The 15614-nt window shown below is 36.7% G+C and overlaps 1 protein-coding gene across 1 annotated transcript; it reads left to right on the forward strand.

Moving 5' to 3' along the window:
* The first annotated feature begins 1704 nt into the window (after window positions 1-1704).
* On the forward strand, window positions 1705-3063 carry LOC123327121. The gene is made up of 2 exons (XM_044922603.1): window positions 1705-2763; window positions 2884-3063. The coding sequence occupies exons 1-2, from the start codon at window positions 1705-1707 to the stop codon at window positions 3061-3063; spliced, it is 1239 nt and encodes a 412-aa protein (XP_044778538.1).
* The last annotated feature ends 12551 nt before the right edge of the window (window positions 3064-15614 follow it).

The raw sequence follows: 15614 nt of genomic DNA on the forward strand, positions 1-15614 counted from the left end.
TCGGCTATTACTATTTCTAAGCTTTATTTAAATAATAATAACGTTTAGGCAATTCAAAACAATAATTTTTTAAATGGTGCCAATTGATTAAAAATAATAGATTTTTTTTTTTTTTTATTAATTTTCTTTAAATTACAATCTGTTTTTTTTTTTAAATGAATAAGTAATTGGTTGACTAGATGTGAAGAATAAAAGAAGCGGCCCTTCCTAGTGCAAGGATACGCTAGTACATCAATAATTTAATAGTTTAATTCTGTTGGAGTTCTGCGTTTTAATCTTCTTGGTTCCAACTCTGTCATCGGTACAGTTTGAGTTTTGGTGGCTAAGTAGTTTATTTGTGTGTTTTTGCTGTTTTTTTTTTTAATAGTTTCGTTGACTGTTTCTATGTTTAAGTCATTAATTTGTTTTTCATTTAATTTCGTTTATTTAAAATGTGCTGTTTCCATGTTAGTTTTGAGTCAATAGTTAGTTAGTTAGATAGTCTAATAATATTTGATTGTCATTGATTTTAATTGCGAAGCTTTTGGGTTGTCGTTTTGTTTATTTATCTCTACACCCCATCTCTCAAACCAGGATACTGTTTGTGTCATGATTTGTTATAGTGTACTTGCAGCTGTTCTTTCGCACGCGCTTGACGACATTAACACAGTATCGTCTGCAATCATTGATCCTGTGGTAGTTGGCGCTGGAATATCGGAGGTATAAATCAGGTATAATATGGGTCCAAGCACACTACCTTGGAGAACACCAGCTGACACTGGCATAATATCTGAGCATTCATTGTCGTCTTTAATATATCTGTCCGTTATATAGCTTTGAAGGATGGTATATAGGTTATATGGTAGTATATTTCTTGGCTTATGCAGCAGTCCTTTGTGCCAAATAAAATACACAGCATAGCAAAATTTATTTTTGTCAAAATAGTCTGTTATTTTGTTAATTACTCGATGGACCTGTTGAACAGTCTGCTGCTTTCGAAAGCCAAAAGGGGGAGGAGGTATTATGTTTTTTTTTCCATTAGGATTGGCTTGATTCTATTAAATAGGACTTTTTCAAATACTTTTAAGAGGACAGGTAATAAGCTGATTGGTCTGTACGAGCTTACAGTATTGGCGTTTTTGTTTGGTTTTGGAATTGGTTTAATTTGGTCTACCTTCCAAGTTTTGGGAAAGTACTGCAATTCAAGGATTCCGTTAAACAAGTTTCTTATATAGGTGATTATAGCGTCCGGTAGTTCTTTAAGAATTTTTCCTCCGATTAAAACATATCCGGGGGCTTTCTTGCTTTTAATTTGTTTTATGTGAAATTTAATTTCTACCTTTGTTATAGTTTTAATTGGCCGCATCCAACGGTGGTACGCGCCGTAATTGTGGCACACTACTGGAAATGCAACTACACTCTCCACGCGAGGGCGGCTGGAAACAGGCTCTTAGTTAGGTCATGTCTCTGCTAAGAGTGCTGGCTAATCGTAGTTGGGCTGGAGCTGGTAACTCTAAAAAATGTCCACACCTCCGGGCCGGACTAAGGTGTCATTCGACCCGTGCCGAAAGTCTGCCAGGCTGGGGGCCCGTATAATAACTAGCCCAGTCGATAACGGAGAGTCCGGGCAAGTGGCGTCCGCCCGGTCTAGTTAGCCTGCGGAGCCCGGGTACTGCGGATCTCTGCCCGGGCGGACCTTTTATATCTCTGCAACTCGTGGGTACTATGAGCAATAGACCAAATAATTTTAAAATACCGCAGGCCTTGACTGCGGGAAATGTTGCAAGACATTATGTGGACCGTCTCCTTGACGGAGAGCGGCCTACTTCGGTGGTAACACCAAAAAAAGCTCCTAAACGGAGTGCGCCAACGGCACAAGCACGCCCAGTTGCGGGAGGGAAGTATCGGGCAGCCACACCAAGTCACTCGAATGTGGTCAAAGCCGGCCAAGCGGGACGGGCTAAAAACCAATTACCGCAACTTGGTCAGCCTGGGGCCCGGGATAACCCTAACCGTAAGGGGCTGAGCGGGGCCAGAACGAAGTGGTATCTTCGTTACCTTCAGCAGGGCAAGTCACCCGCAGAAGCTTTGTCTCTGGCCAAAACACCGCAGCCGCTAGAGCAAAAGCCCAACTCTGCTTCGAAGCGGGCAAACACCACCCTGACGCCTCCGACGGAAACGCCTAAGAGGCAGAAGGTGGAGAAGAGCAGGCAACTGACTGCTCTCTTCGATGGCCCAAATACCTCAAGGACTGCAAAGGCAACTGAGGTACGCAAGCCATCATATGCGACCGTAACTGGGGCCATTAAGGTTGCGGTCGTACCAGAGGGGTACCCCAAAGTCATCCTCAGCAGTGAGAACCTCTCACAGCTGGAGGAAATAGTCCTCTCCGGTTGGGATTCTCCAATCAAGATTGGAGGAATCCACTTCAGGGTGGGCCACCTGATAGTGGACTGCCGCAACGCAACCACTGCTGAGTGGCTGCAATCAGCAGTCCCCAGCCTCAGTAAGTGGAGCGGTGTCTCCCTGGAGGTAAGGATGGGCGACGACCTGCCATCGTCACACAACATCACCGTCTTCTGCCCCAGGACAGGGGACAAAATAACAAAGTGGATCATGGAATTGATCAAGAAACCAAATGACTTGGACACTGACAACAGGCGTCTCATATCAAGGAAGAATGAGGGTGGTGGCTCGCTCCTCAGCCTTGGGATTGATGACAACTCATGCGCCAAGATTATTTCTAGTGACCACAAGCTGAGCTTCAGGTTTGGGGACATCTCAGTTTGTGGTCTAATGAAGGCTAAAACGATAAAATCAGGCCCAAGACAGGTCGAGACTCCTCGAAATCCACCAGTCTCCGCGGAGAAGGAGAAGCCCAATAAGCTCTCCGAATCCAGCGAGGATCTGGCGGATGATGAGGATCTTGATGCGACCATCATCGAGAGGGGGGATCAGACCACGTTATCTTCTCAGGAGCTAGGCATGGAACTAGACCTGCTGAGTAAGGAAGAAGCGATACCGGTGGATGGTGATCTGGGTATCTCCAGATCAGCAACGCCGACGATGAAGCCGATCATCTAATGGTCGGAAGTACAGGGATAGCTCAGGTGAACATCCATCGCGCCAAGGCGGCCTCGGCTGTGCTGGAAAGGATATTCACCAAACAACATCTTGGGTTAGCCCTGGTACAGGAACCCTGGTATAACCAGGGAATAAAAGGACTGTACGTGAAGAACGCCAAGGTAATTTGGGATCAATGGGCCTCTAGCCCTAGAGCCTGTGTCCTGGTATGTAGAAGTATTAATTATTATGTTTACCGATCGTGGTAGAAGATGTGGGAGCAGCCAAGAAGACTGTGGTGGCATCGGTATACTTTGCCGGTGACGTGGCGTGCCCACCGCCCGAAATCACTCCACTGGCGGAATACTGCAAGAGGACACACTCACCCATCATCATCGGATGTGATGCAAATGCACATCACGTGGTATGGGGCAGCAGCGACGTAAATCAAAGAGGTAAGTCACTCTTAGAATTTATCTTGAATAACAATCTAGAAATCCTAAATGTCGGCAATGTTCCGACATTTGTTACCAGGGTAAGATCTGAGGTTCTGGACATTACACTTTCCAGCAGATCAGTGGCTTCGCATATAAGCGACTGGCACGTATCTCCTGAGGAGTCAATGTCAGATCACAGAATTATTCGTTTTAACATAGGGCTAAATCTAGAATACAGCGAGCGTAGGCGCAATCCCAGGAATACGAACTGGGAAGGGTTCAATGCCTCCTTACTGCGGAATCCAGCTTCTGGGGTAACCGGGAAACTCCGTACCACTCTAGAACTGGAGGCCGCCGTAGAAGATATTAACTCGTGTCTTACTAACGCGTTTAGAGAAAACTGCTCCCTTGGTCGAGCCAAGAGGGAAAAAGATGCTCCATGGTGGAACGACCAATTGGAGAAGTTACGGAAAGCGACCAGGCGTCTCTTTAACAAAGCAAAAAGAGAAGGGAACTGGGATGCCTACCGGAATAAACTGACTATGTATAACCATGAGATCAGGAAAGCCAAACGAAGGAACTATAGAACCTTCTGTGAGGCAATAGTAAACACATGTGAAGGCGCAAGACTTCACAGAGCAATCTCCAAAGGAGTGCCAGAATCAAATCAGGCACTACGTACGGGGGATAACTCCTATACTATAGGAAGTAAAGAGAAAATTGAGCTACTACTGGCAACTCACTTTCCGGAAAGCACGCTTCAAACGGATGGGAATACCCCGGTAACGGCTCAATGTAGACCGTGTGCTACTGATTGGTCCAAAGCAAAATCAATAATAACAACGGAGAGATTAAGATGGGCAATTGGTACATTCCAGCCCTACAAATCTCCTGGTCCAGATGGCATTCAGCCTATCCTGCTATAACGAGCGCTAAATCAGCTCGCAATGCCGATCAGGAAAATACTAATCAGCAGTCTAGCTTTAGGACACATATCTACTGCCTGGAGTATAGCAAAAGTAGTCTTCATTCCAAAAACTGGAAAGAAAGACATCACTGATCCGAAGTCGTTCAGACCCATCAGCTTGACATCGTTTTTGCTAAAAACGTTGGAAAAGCTAGTAGATGTCAGCATTAGAAGCACTCTGCTTGTAGAGCATCCGATCCAACGGACGCAGCATGCCTACAGGGCGGGCAGATTAACTGATACTGCCCTATATCACCTTAAAAGCCTTATTGGGTATTCACTTACTCATAAGGAAGTGGCGCTATGTGCCTTCTTAGACATACAGGGTGCATTCGACACCCGCCTCTCATGAGGCGGTCTACGCATCCCTGGCAAGAAGAGGACTAGATGCAACAACCAGTAAATGGATCAAATCACTACTGGCATCTAGGCGAGCCATGGCCACTATAGGAGGACAGTCGTCCACAGTATCTACCACAAGGGGATGCCCCCAAGGGGATGTCGTCTCACCTCTCTTGTGGAGCTTGCTGGTAGACGAGTTGCTGGACAGACTGACCCGCAGAGGTATACTTTGCCAGGGCTATGCTGACGATATTGTCATTATAGCCAGAGGTAAATATGAGGAAATACTCTGCGATATCATTCAAATGGGCCTCAACATGACCAGCGAATGGTGCAAGGAATTGGCCTGAGCCTAAATCCTAGCAAAACTGTTATTGTTCCTTTCACAAATAGGTACAAGCTACAGAGAATGAAGGCAATAACCCTGTCAGAATGTCGCATAGAGGCCAGCAAAGAAGTTAAGTATCTTGGGATAACCCTCGACTCCAAACTTAGCTTCAAAACTCATGTCAATAACACAATTGATAAGTGCACCAGAGCACTTTTTACGTGTAGGAAAATTGCTGGAATATCGTACTAACCTATGGAGTAATAGCCTGGGGTGATAGAGCACGCCTTAGCACAACTAAGGCGAAACTTCATAAGTTCCAAAGAAGGGCCTGCATATGCATGACAGGAGCAATGCGCACCTGTCCCACTGCAGCCCTAGAAGTACTAATGGAGGTAACGCCGCTTCATACGCCGGAAAGCCACCCTAATAAGAATTGAGAGAGCAGGAAATGACTGCAACCTTACAAGAAAGGATGCTGAAAGCCTAAAAAGGGATATCCCTTTTCTGATGCAACCAAGGGATGAGATGCCAGCTGAGCACAGGTTTGCTCAGAACTTCAGCACTCATCTCAGTAATAAAAACAGTTGGACAACCCTGGGGAAAGTACACCCTATGAAACGACAAACAATAAAGTGGTACACAGACGGATCCGTCACCGACGAGGGAAGTGGGCTGGGGGGCCTTTGCCATATCCTCCTAAGTTAACGCTTTTGTCTGATTTTGTATCTAATAAAAGCGGGAGTTTTCTTTAATGTGATCATTTTTATAGATGGTGTCGATTGCGTTGCTGCATAAATGATGTTGTCTAAAGAAAAACAACAAGTAGGAAAATATTATACTGAAGAGTCCAGTTCGTTGTTTGTGTTTAGAGAGAAATTTATTTCCATGTTCTGTTCGAAAATGTCGCGAAACATGTTCCAATTTGTTTTGTTTTTAAATAAAGGGGAGTCGTTTTCGATTTTTTCTAGCCCACCATCTAATGTAATTAAGATTGGAGAATGGTCGGAAGAGAGGTATAGGCATGATTTTATTGTTAGGTTCTCGCGTGTTATATTTCTTGTAATGCAGAAGTCAATTAAATCCGGTAGTTTATTTGTGCCAGTTGGCCAGTAAGTCGGTTCTCCTGTGCTTAGAGCACGGCTATTATTGTTTCTTATTGCTTCATACAGTTGACGTCCCTTTGCAGTGGTAAGTCTGGACCCCCAAGTTATGTGTTTGGCATTAGAGTCACCTCTTGCCAAGTACCGATTTCCCAGTGATTTTAGGAAATCGAGGTATTGGTCTATAGCGGCAATAAACTGCCGCTATATTTTTTGGACCCGTTGTGTGTAAGGTAGATATAGTAATAGCAAAGACACTAGAATAACAAGAGGCGTAACGGCCATACATTTGCTTGCTTGTGTGAGTAAAAACAAGAGACGAGAACTTGTATATGTGTGCGTCCTTGTGCTAAAGGACGATTTTCGGGCCGAAATCAATTCTGATCGAAGAAACGAATTTACATATTTTGCAATTTTGGCAATATGATGAAAAAAATTAAAATTAATATTTCACGCCCTGACTATTATAATTTTAAAGTTTTTTAAATTCGTTTGTTAAGATCGCCGCTCGAATTAGCTACCCTTTACATATTTATATTTATGTTGATAATTAATTAATTATGTGTAATATATTCATATAACATTCATTATTTACATAAAACCATAATGAGAAAGCACTACATTCATTTGTGCACTTAATGTTTAACAATAAATTTTTTTATACACATTTGTTTTTTATTATTTTTAAAAATATTTCAAAAACTTTATTGTGTATTTTACAAATATTAAAAAAAAAATAAGATGGTGCCTTTAGATTTCCGAAGTATTAAAAATTTATAAAATAAATAAAAATATAAAAACAGTTTGTTGCAAGTCATATCTTGAGGCACGAAGTGGGGACACAAGCACTCAACAATCATTGCCTTATTAATTTTTCTCACGTCGCAAGCTGAGTTGAATACTCTAATGACAAATATTCTAATATAAAGTCATTTGTGAATGATTGTGTCATTTGTGAATGTCAATTGTGTCATGAGTTGAATACTCTAATGACAAATATTCTAATATAAAGTCATTTGTGAAATTAATTTTGGTATATTATGTACATAGATTCCGCTATTACTATTTCTAAGCTATATTTGAATAATAATAACGTTAAGGCAATCCAAAACAAGAATTTTTCACATGGTGCCAATTGATCAAAAATAATATAGATTTAAAGTCTAAGAACTTTTAAGTTGAAAGGCATATTTTGTCAAATTTACAATGCATGAGCACACGTATGCAAATTAAAATTGTCACTCTTTATTTATTTAAAAAAATAAATTTTATTTTTTATTATTTAACATTTATTTGGTGATAAACTTTTTCACTTATACTATTACGAGACACTATGTTGGTAACTTATATTTAGCTTCGAGCTGTAGACGATCTCGTCCCGATTCAGACTCCCGACTCTTTCAGACTCCCGATTCAGACTGATCTTAAAATTCTAACTCCTAATCCAATCAACCTCGGCCAGAAGCTTTTCTTTCGGAAAATTACCGAACTTTCGATAAAAGCTTTATGCTGGAAATTTTCCACTGCATTGTGAAATTCAATTATGCTGATCGATGCAATTTTTGATTGATACGCAATAAGTCGGCCGTGGCTTGGTCTCCAAGCGGAAGCTGTGTTTACGTTAAGTTTGGGTTGCTTATGTTAGCGGGTAGCTGAGTGCTGGCAAAGGCAATGACAAAAACAAAGACAAGGGAAATGCCGACGAGATTAAGAATTGGATTTTGTTTATAAATTGTGGAAGGGAGCTATGTTCATGGGTTGGATAACTCTCCCCCCTCTAAAATGGCGCGTCCCGCTTCATTATTAATTTCGTTCAAACGTTCATTTAATTCTGTTAAAAATTCTACATCATTATTTGGTTTTTCTGTTTCTGGCCGTTTTTGTTTGGTTACAAATATATAATACCTGATTTTTATTATTAATATAGTAATGAAATACAAAATGATTAAAATTAATAATATAAATGAAATTGAAATTTTCCAATTGTAAATTTCAATAAATGGGTTTAAAATATTAATGTTGTCAAGGGAAAGTTCTGAATTGTTTGATTTTATATATTCTGATATTTCTAGGTTTTTAAAGTGGTTGGTAGTTATGTACTCAAGTATTTTGTTTTCTGAATTGGTGTATGAAATATTATTTATTGTAGTTGTGCTGTTAAATGTTATTAAATATGACCCGTTTAAATGAGAATCGTTCACAATATTATTTCCATTTATTAGAATGGCGCCTTCTTGAATGATATCTATATTCTTATTTTTTTCTAGAATTTTAAGGCAAATTAATTTTTCTCCATTTAGTAATCGGGTAAAACAAGTCTTATCTTTACTTATAATACAATAGTTGTTCAAAAGTTCGTTCTTAAAATTAGATATTTCATAAAAGGTATTTTCGGATTTTGCGACCTGGTTACTTATAAGTAATTTTCCATCATTATGTGAAATGGATCTGGCATAGTAAATTTCGCATCTGTTTGTTATAACGGGGTATTTTATATAAATTATTAAGAGTTCTTTATGCAATACAATTTTGAATATGGCGATGTCCATTAAGTCTGCAATAAGTACAGGCTGGTGCTCGTGATCTAATATTTCTTTAATGTCTTCATTATTTAAAATTTTTGTGTTGAATAAATCAATTTTGGCCAGTGTGATAGTATCAATAATGTTTTGTAAGTCAAATGTTAATAAACGTAAACGATGTTTTCTTAATGGCAATTCTTGATCTATAAAAATGTTTTTTAAAATGATCGGAAAGTGATTTTATCTCTTTAAACAATTTGGAATTAATAATAAATTGTTGGTTATTGTTTTCAATTAAATCATTTATTTTATTCTGTATTTTAATGAAATCGTCGTGATCCGGAGTTCCAGCTAACCATTTCCAAACAGTGCACTATGGTCCAGAATTCGTTTTTTTTGGCATAAAGTCTAAATTTTTATGTCAATATATCGTCCTTAAGCAATTATTTTCTAATACGAAATTAATCATATAAATAAAAACCAAAAACAAAATTGACCGAAAGCTTCACAAAATCGTTTTATGAGCTTTTAAAGGTGAAGTGTTAAACAGCTGATTGAGAGAATGCAATTCCAGCTAAATTATTTGCTTACTTTTGCACGTAGTACAATCGTTAATACGCATCCAAAAATTATAGTAAAATATGGAAAATAAATGCCAAGGTATGATGTTTTTAACTTATGTAGGTAATATATGTATAGTTGTACTGTTTTTATGTTGTGTGACATCCAATTTATGTGTATTTTAACAGAAAATTCTAACGTGTCCCCTGTGTTTCGTGGAGTATAACTAATTTTCTGACAATTTCTGACAAAAGTTAAAAACGTCAGTTTGTACCTTTAACTATTGTCTTTCACGGTAAAGTAATATCTTTTGCCCATTTTTGCTCGTTTTCTTAAAAATTTGATTTTATATAGGCAAGTTCGAGTTCAGACATAGCGACCTTCTGAACATTTGGAGGCGTAACAATAGGCAAATAAGTTATTTTTCAGATTACGTTTATTCCGCAATCAACAACAATAATCAGGAATCGAAAAAGACAGAAGAGATTGACAAAAAAATAGTACATTTTGAATTATTTATTAAAAAAAAACTGCCCGAGTGTAACAGACAACTAGACCGATTTATTTCCAAACATACCAAGTGGATGGCGTCTAAGATAAGAATTCTTGTTAGTGATTTTGAAAACTCCAAGACACCGAAGCAAATGGCCGAAACTTATCTTAGCAAAATGCAGGAGAAAGATTAAAAAGGAAACTGAAAATGCGAGTGAAGCCCGGAATAAGCTTTACAAAAGGGACCGACTATCACATGCAAGGAAAAATAGTTGGATCAATTGGATGAGTGATATTTTCCACAGAGCGATTGATTACTCGGACCCACTATTATCAACAATTAGTTTAAAAGAAAGAGAGAGAAAAAATAGGAAAAACCACTTCCGAAGGCAGTAATAAGTCTTTTGGAAATACAGTCTAATTTTAAACCTGATCCATGAGACAAAATATTGGATTCACATTCTGATTCTCATTCGAGTTCAGATTCGGAAATTTAAAATGTAGAACTAGAAAAAGAAAAGGGGGATGATTTTTAAAACAACAATATACACGACTTTAAAAAAAAAAAAATAAAATAATAAATCGTTGACTCCTGAGTCATACCAGTAGTTAATATGGGAGGCAAAAGAGGGCGTGGTCGCACAGACTCCAAATTTTGTGCGCAAACTATTTGTGATTTAACAACAAAATGTACAAAGTTCCAAGTCTGTATCTCAATTTTTAGACTTTATGCCAAAAAAATCGAATTCTGGACCACAGTGCAGTGCCTAACTCATTTATTCCCCTTTTTGTTCTAGTTGGTATCAGTTGTGACAAAAATAATTCTATTATCTGTATTTCGTAAGTTATTTCCCATTGTGTCCGTGAATTTTTATCTTTTCTTACATATCCTGATTCTAGATTTATTATTTCTTTATAAAAACTTAAGTTAGTTACGTGGTATAAGTCAGCATATGATTCATAGGTAAGGACATCCTTTTTGCCTTTGAACAGGAAGAATTCGTGATTGGAGTAATCAATTATTTCTGAAGTGGTTATCATTACGAATGTTATTAAAAGTAATACGAAATGCATTTTCTGTAATTTAATAAAAAAAAAAATGGTATTTGTTAAAACTTAATGTTGTCTTTGTGAATAGTCCTGTTTCTATTATTTATTATAACTTTGTTAGGTAAGTTTTCCTTAACAACCTGTTTTTTGTATCTAGTTTTTAACTTATTTCTTTCTCCGTGTTTCTTCTCATAAACAACTTGACCTACGTGATATTCTTTTTCTTTACGACCTACATTGTGGGTTCCTAACATTTTATCTTGTGTTTTCTTTAGAATTCTTGAAATGTTTTCGTGATTAATTTTATTATATAGAATATCAAAAGGTTTTTGGTTTGTTGTAGAATGAATGCTTTGATTAAATTCTTTTGCGGCCCTAATAATTATTTCAGAATAGTCAGTGATATTAAATTCTTCTTTTATACAACGAGCTAATTCTGTTAATGTTGAATGTGCTCTTTCTACTTGTCCGTTCGAGGTACTGTGTCTGGGGTCGGCGAAATGTAGAGTTAAACCACATCTTTGTGCAAAGGATTTAAATTGAGCAGAGGTGAAGCTCGGTTCATTATCTGTCATAATTACTTTGGCGTGGGGAAAATGTTGGAGTAATTCCATTACTTTATTCTCGATGTTTAGTTTATTTTGAATTTCTTTTACAACCAGGAATTTTTAATATGCGTCAATACAGGTTAAGAAAATAAGACTTTGCGCTAGGGATTTTAATAGGATGCCGGTTGTATTTATTTTCGTTGCAAATTGTACAATTTTTTATATATTCCTTTAATTTGATATATAAATTTGGCCAATAAAATAATCTACGGTAAAAATTTACGGTAGTAGCCGGTGAGGCCTAGAAAACTTCGAAGTTCTCTAATGTTTTGTGGAATCGGATACTTCATAATTGTGGAGATTTTCTCAGGATCTGTTTTAATTACATTGTGAGATACTATATAATCTAGAAATGCTGTTTCTAATTTAAAGAATTTAGATTTTTTTAGAGAAATCTTCATATTTGCTTGTTGTAAAATATTTATTATTTGAATTAAATCTGTGTAATGTTGTTCAATTGTATGAGAAAAGATTATTATATCATCCATATAAACATGACAAGTTTTTCCGACTTGTTCTCTCAATATGTCATCCATTGCTCTTTGAAATATTCTAGGCGCGTTTGTTAACCCAAATGGCATACGTAAGAATTCAAATTTTCCGTTATTTATAGAGAATGCTGTTTTTTCAATATCTGAGTTTTTCATTAAAATTTGGTGGAATCCTGATTCCAGATCAATGGTTGAGAAATATTTTGACTTCCCTAAGTTAGATAATATTACATACGGATCTTGCATCGGATATCTGTCAGGTATTGTGCTTTCATTTAATTTTTTATAGTCAATAACTAATCGATGTTCTGGAGATCCATCTTCGTTTTGACCTTTTTTGGGCACTACTAAAACTGGTGAATTGTAGGGGCTTCTACCTGGTCTTATAATTTGCTCTTTTAGCATTCTATCGATTTCATTATTAACGAAATCTGAGACCGACATGGCATAGGGATATTGCTTGCTATAAATTGCTCTGTCATTGACTGTATTTATTTCTCCTCGAATATCGGTACGAAAAGGAATTTGCGTATTTATTTTAGAATGCTCCTTTTCAATTTTGTTCATAACTTTATTTTCAAATTCTTTTATTTGATTTGAAATTATATTTAGGTTATGAATTTTTTCTTTGATTTAAGATTGACGGAATTAACATCGTCGGCTTGTTCAGGATTTTTTAATCCCAAACGGATATATTGTTTATTAGCGGATAAATCTACGCTGGCGTGCTCAGGATTTTTTAATCCCAAACTGATATATTTTGTATTATTTTTTATTAGCGGATAAATCTACGCTGGCGTGCTCAGGATTTTTGAATCCCAAACTGATATATTGTTTATTAGCGGATAAATCTACGCTGGCGTGCTCATGATTTTTTAATCCCAAGCTATATAAACTGCCTTCAGCAATTACCGTTTCGGTTTTATATATCTTTTGCTCATCTAAATATTTTTTAATTATATATTCTTTTAATGGAAGAATATTTTTTTCCTCAATTAAACACAAATCGTTTTTATCCTCGTCAAAATATTGGAGTTTCTCTTTATTTCCCTTATACTCCATGATTCCTTTCTCGATATCTAATTTTGCTCCAATCTTTCTTAACAAATTGAATCCAATTAATAGATCAGATTCTAAACCCTCAATTTCATAGAATAAATGTTGTTCCCCAAATATATTTATCAAATGATAATATTTTATGATTGAATATCCATGAACTGTAGATACTCTTTTGTGTATTGATAATTCCCTTTTATTCTCATAAATACCCTTTTTTATATAGCACGCGGTGGCTCCTGTGTCTATTAATATTTTGAATTGTCTTTTAGTTTTTCTGTCTACCCTTGTGATATGAGGCATCCCTCTGTAAGGTGCTGATCTAAAAAAATGGTTCTCGTTGATATTATTTACTCTCATTGTTTTATGAGCTGGCTGGTTGACTGTTCCCGTTGATTCCCGTTTTATCGGGGAGTGTGTTTCGGACTGATTTACAAGACCTGCGCTTGTGTTGTGTTTTTGCGCTGGGTATTGATTACAATTATTTCTTTGGAAATTATTATTAAAATTGTGTCGGTTATTATTATAATTCCACTGGTTGTTATTATTCCTAGGATGATTATAATTTTTAAACGGACGATTTTGAATTCTTACGGAGTCGTCTACTTCCATAGGTTCTGGTGGTGGTTGAACTTTGGAATTATTATTAAAACTCCAATTGTTATTCGCTCCGAAGTTGTGGTGTGGTGGTGGTTGAACTTTGGAATTATTATTAAAATTCCAATTGTTATTCGCTCCGAAGTTCCCGTTTTGCGGCCAATTATTATTTATCCTATTTGGTGTATTATTAATCTGTCTAGGAGCAAATCTAAGGTTGTTTCCTTGATTTCTGTTTTCACTCCTAAATCCATTATATCTATTTGCAAATTGAGCTCTAAAGTTATTAGACTCTAATTCCTGACACTTTGCCAAAGCATTTGGCAAGTCTGGTGGGTTAAGAGAAAAGAGTGTTTCTGAGATTGAACCGTTTAATCCAGAAATAAAAATTCTTAGCGCGTTGCTCCTAATTGTTTTATTTGTTTCCTTGGTTATAAGACTGTCCTTTCCATAAGTCATTATAGTTTTATTTATAAGTAACGTCATTTTCTTATTTACTTCGTTGTAGAATTCGGTTATGGTCATGCGACCATGTCTTAAGATGCTTAATTCTGATTCGAGTATATGGATTGGTCTTTTATCGTTATAGATAAAATCCAATCTTGAAAGAATTGCTTGAAAGTTTAAAACGGTACCATGGTTGGTTAGAGCATCGTGTAAAATTGTTAAGGCGATAAAATATTGCTCACTTTTAATTTTATATAGACTCATTGCGGTTTCCGCCGCTTCTCTCCAGCCTACATATTGGGTTATTTCTCCTGTGAACTTTGGTAAGGATTTAATTACTTCTAATGTAGTTTCGCATTTTATGGTTCGGTCTATTGTTTGGATCTTATAGTCTCCTACCTCATTTTTGTTAGCGGCTAACTGCTCTTCTAACCCTTCAAGTTTTCTGGTTACTTCACTCAACTGTACATTTTTTAATCTGTTTATTAATTCCATTGCCAGATTGCTGGCGCTGGATATCCCGGCCGCAGAAAGAGTTGATACTGAACCTCCGGTTGCCATTGTTAAATTTAAATTGTCAAAACTATTTATCAAATCTTCCAGATTGTTTTAAATTAAATTGATATTGTAATATTTAATTTTAATGTAGTATTCTCTGTATCTTAATCTTAATTTTTATTTAGAGACTTAGTGTTGTTTTTATCTGCTCACGATACTTTCCGTGGGAGTTCTTCCTTCAGTGTAGTTGGTGGGGGATAGGGGTCTTCCTTCAATTGGTTGTCCTTAATGATTCTTTTTTTGGAGTCTTCCTTCAATTGGTTGTTCTTAATAATTCTTTTTTTGAGTCTTCCTTCAATTGGTTGTTCTTAATAATTCTTTTTTGATTCTTCCTTCAATTGGGTCGACTTGATTTTAATTTATTGGGGTCTTCCTTCAATTTTTTTATATAGCCTTTTTTTAAAATTTGTTTGAATTTCTTTGGGTTCGTAGTTGAGTTCTAAATTTTTATTATTATGTTATGTTTATGTTATGTTTATTATTATTATGGTCTCGTAATTTGTATTAAGTATTCAGTCCACCTTTTTATGTTAAATTCTTAATTGGATTATTGCATTTATTGATTTCCAATTAAGTTTTTTATCACGATCACTTTCACTGTAGTTAGGTGTCGTTGTATTGTTGTGGATGTTTTAATTTTTCCACTAAAAATATGGATTGTTGGCGGCGCGAGTTCCGTTTTATTTTTAACTTATTATCGTTAATATTTATTTAGAACTTTTGAATACGCCGCCCCACGTTGGGCGCCAATTAAAATTGTTACTCTTTATTTATTTAAAAAAATAAATTTTATTTTTTATTATTTAACATTTATTTGGTGATAAACTTTTTCACTTATACTATTACGAGACACTATGTTGGTAACTTATATTTAGCTTCGAGCTGTAGACGATCTCGTCCCGATTCAGACTCCCGACTCTTTCAGACTCCCGATTCAGACTGATCTTAAAATTCTAACTCCTAATCCAATCAACCTCGGCCAGAAGCTTTTCTTTCGGAAAATTACCGAACTT

Source organism: Drosophila simulans, chromosome 2L, assembly GCF_016746395.2.
Source record: "Drosophila simulans strain w501 chromosome 2L, Prin_Dsim_3.1, whole genome shotgun sequence".
Taxonomy (NCBI): Eukaryota; Metazoa; Arthropoda; class Insecta; order Diptera; family Drosophilidae; genus Drosophila; species Drosophila simulans.

Bases quoted from the DNA above. Each gene is read 5' to 3' on its own strand.
- LOC123327121 (XM_044922603.1), top strand. From the start codon at position 1,705: ATGAGCAATAGACCAAATAATTTTAAAATACCGCAGGCCTTGACTGCG. The intron at 2,764-2,883 runs GTTTGTGGTCTA...GAATCCAGCGAG, and splicing joins TCAGGTTTGGGGACATCTCA to GATCTGGCGGATGATGAGGA.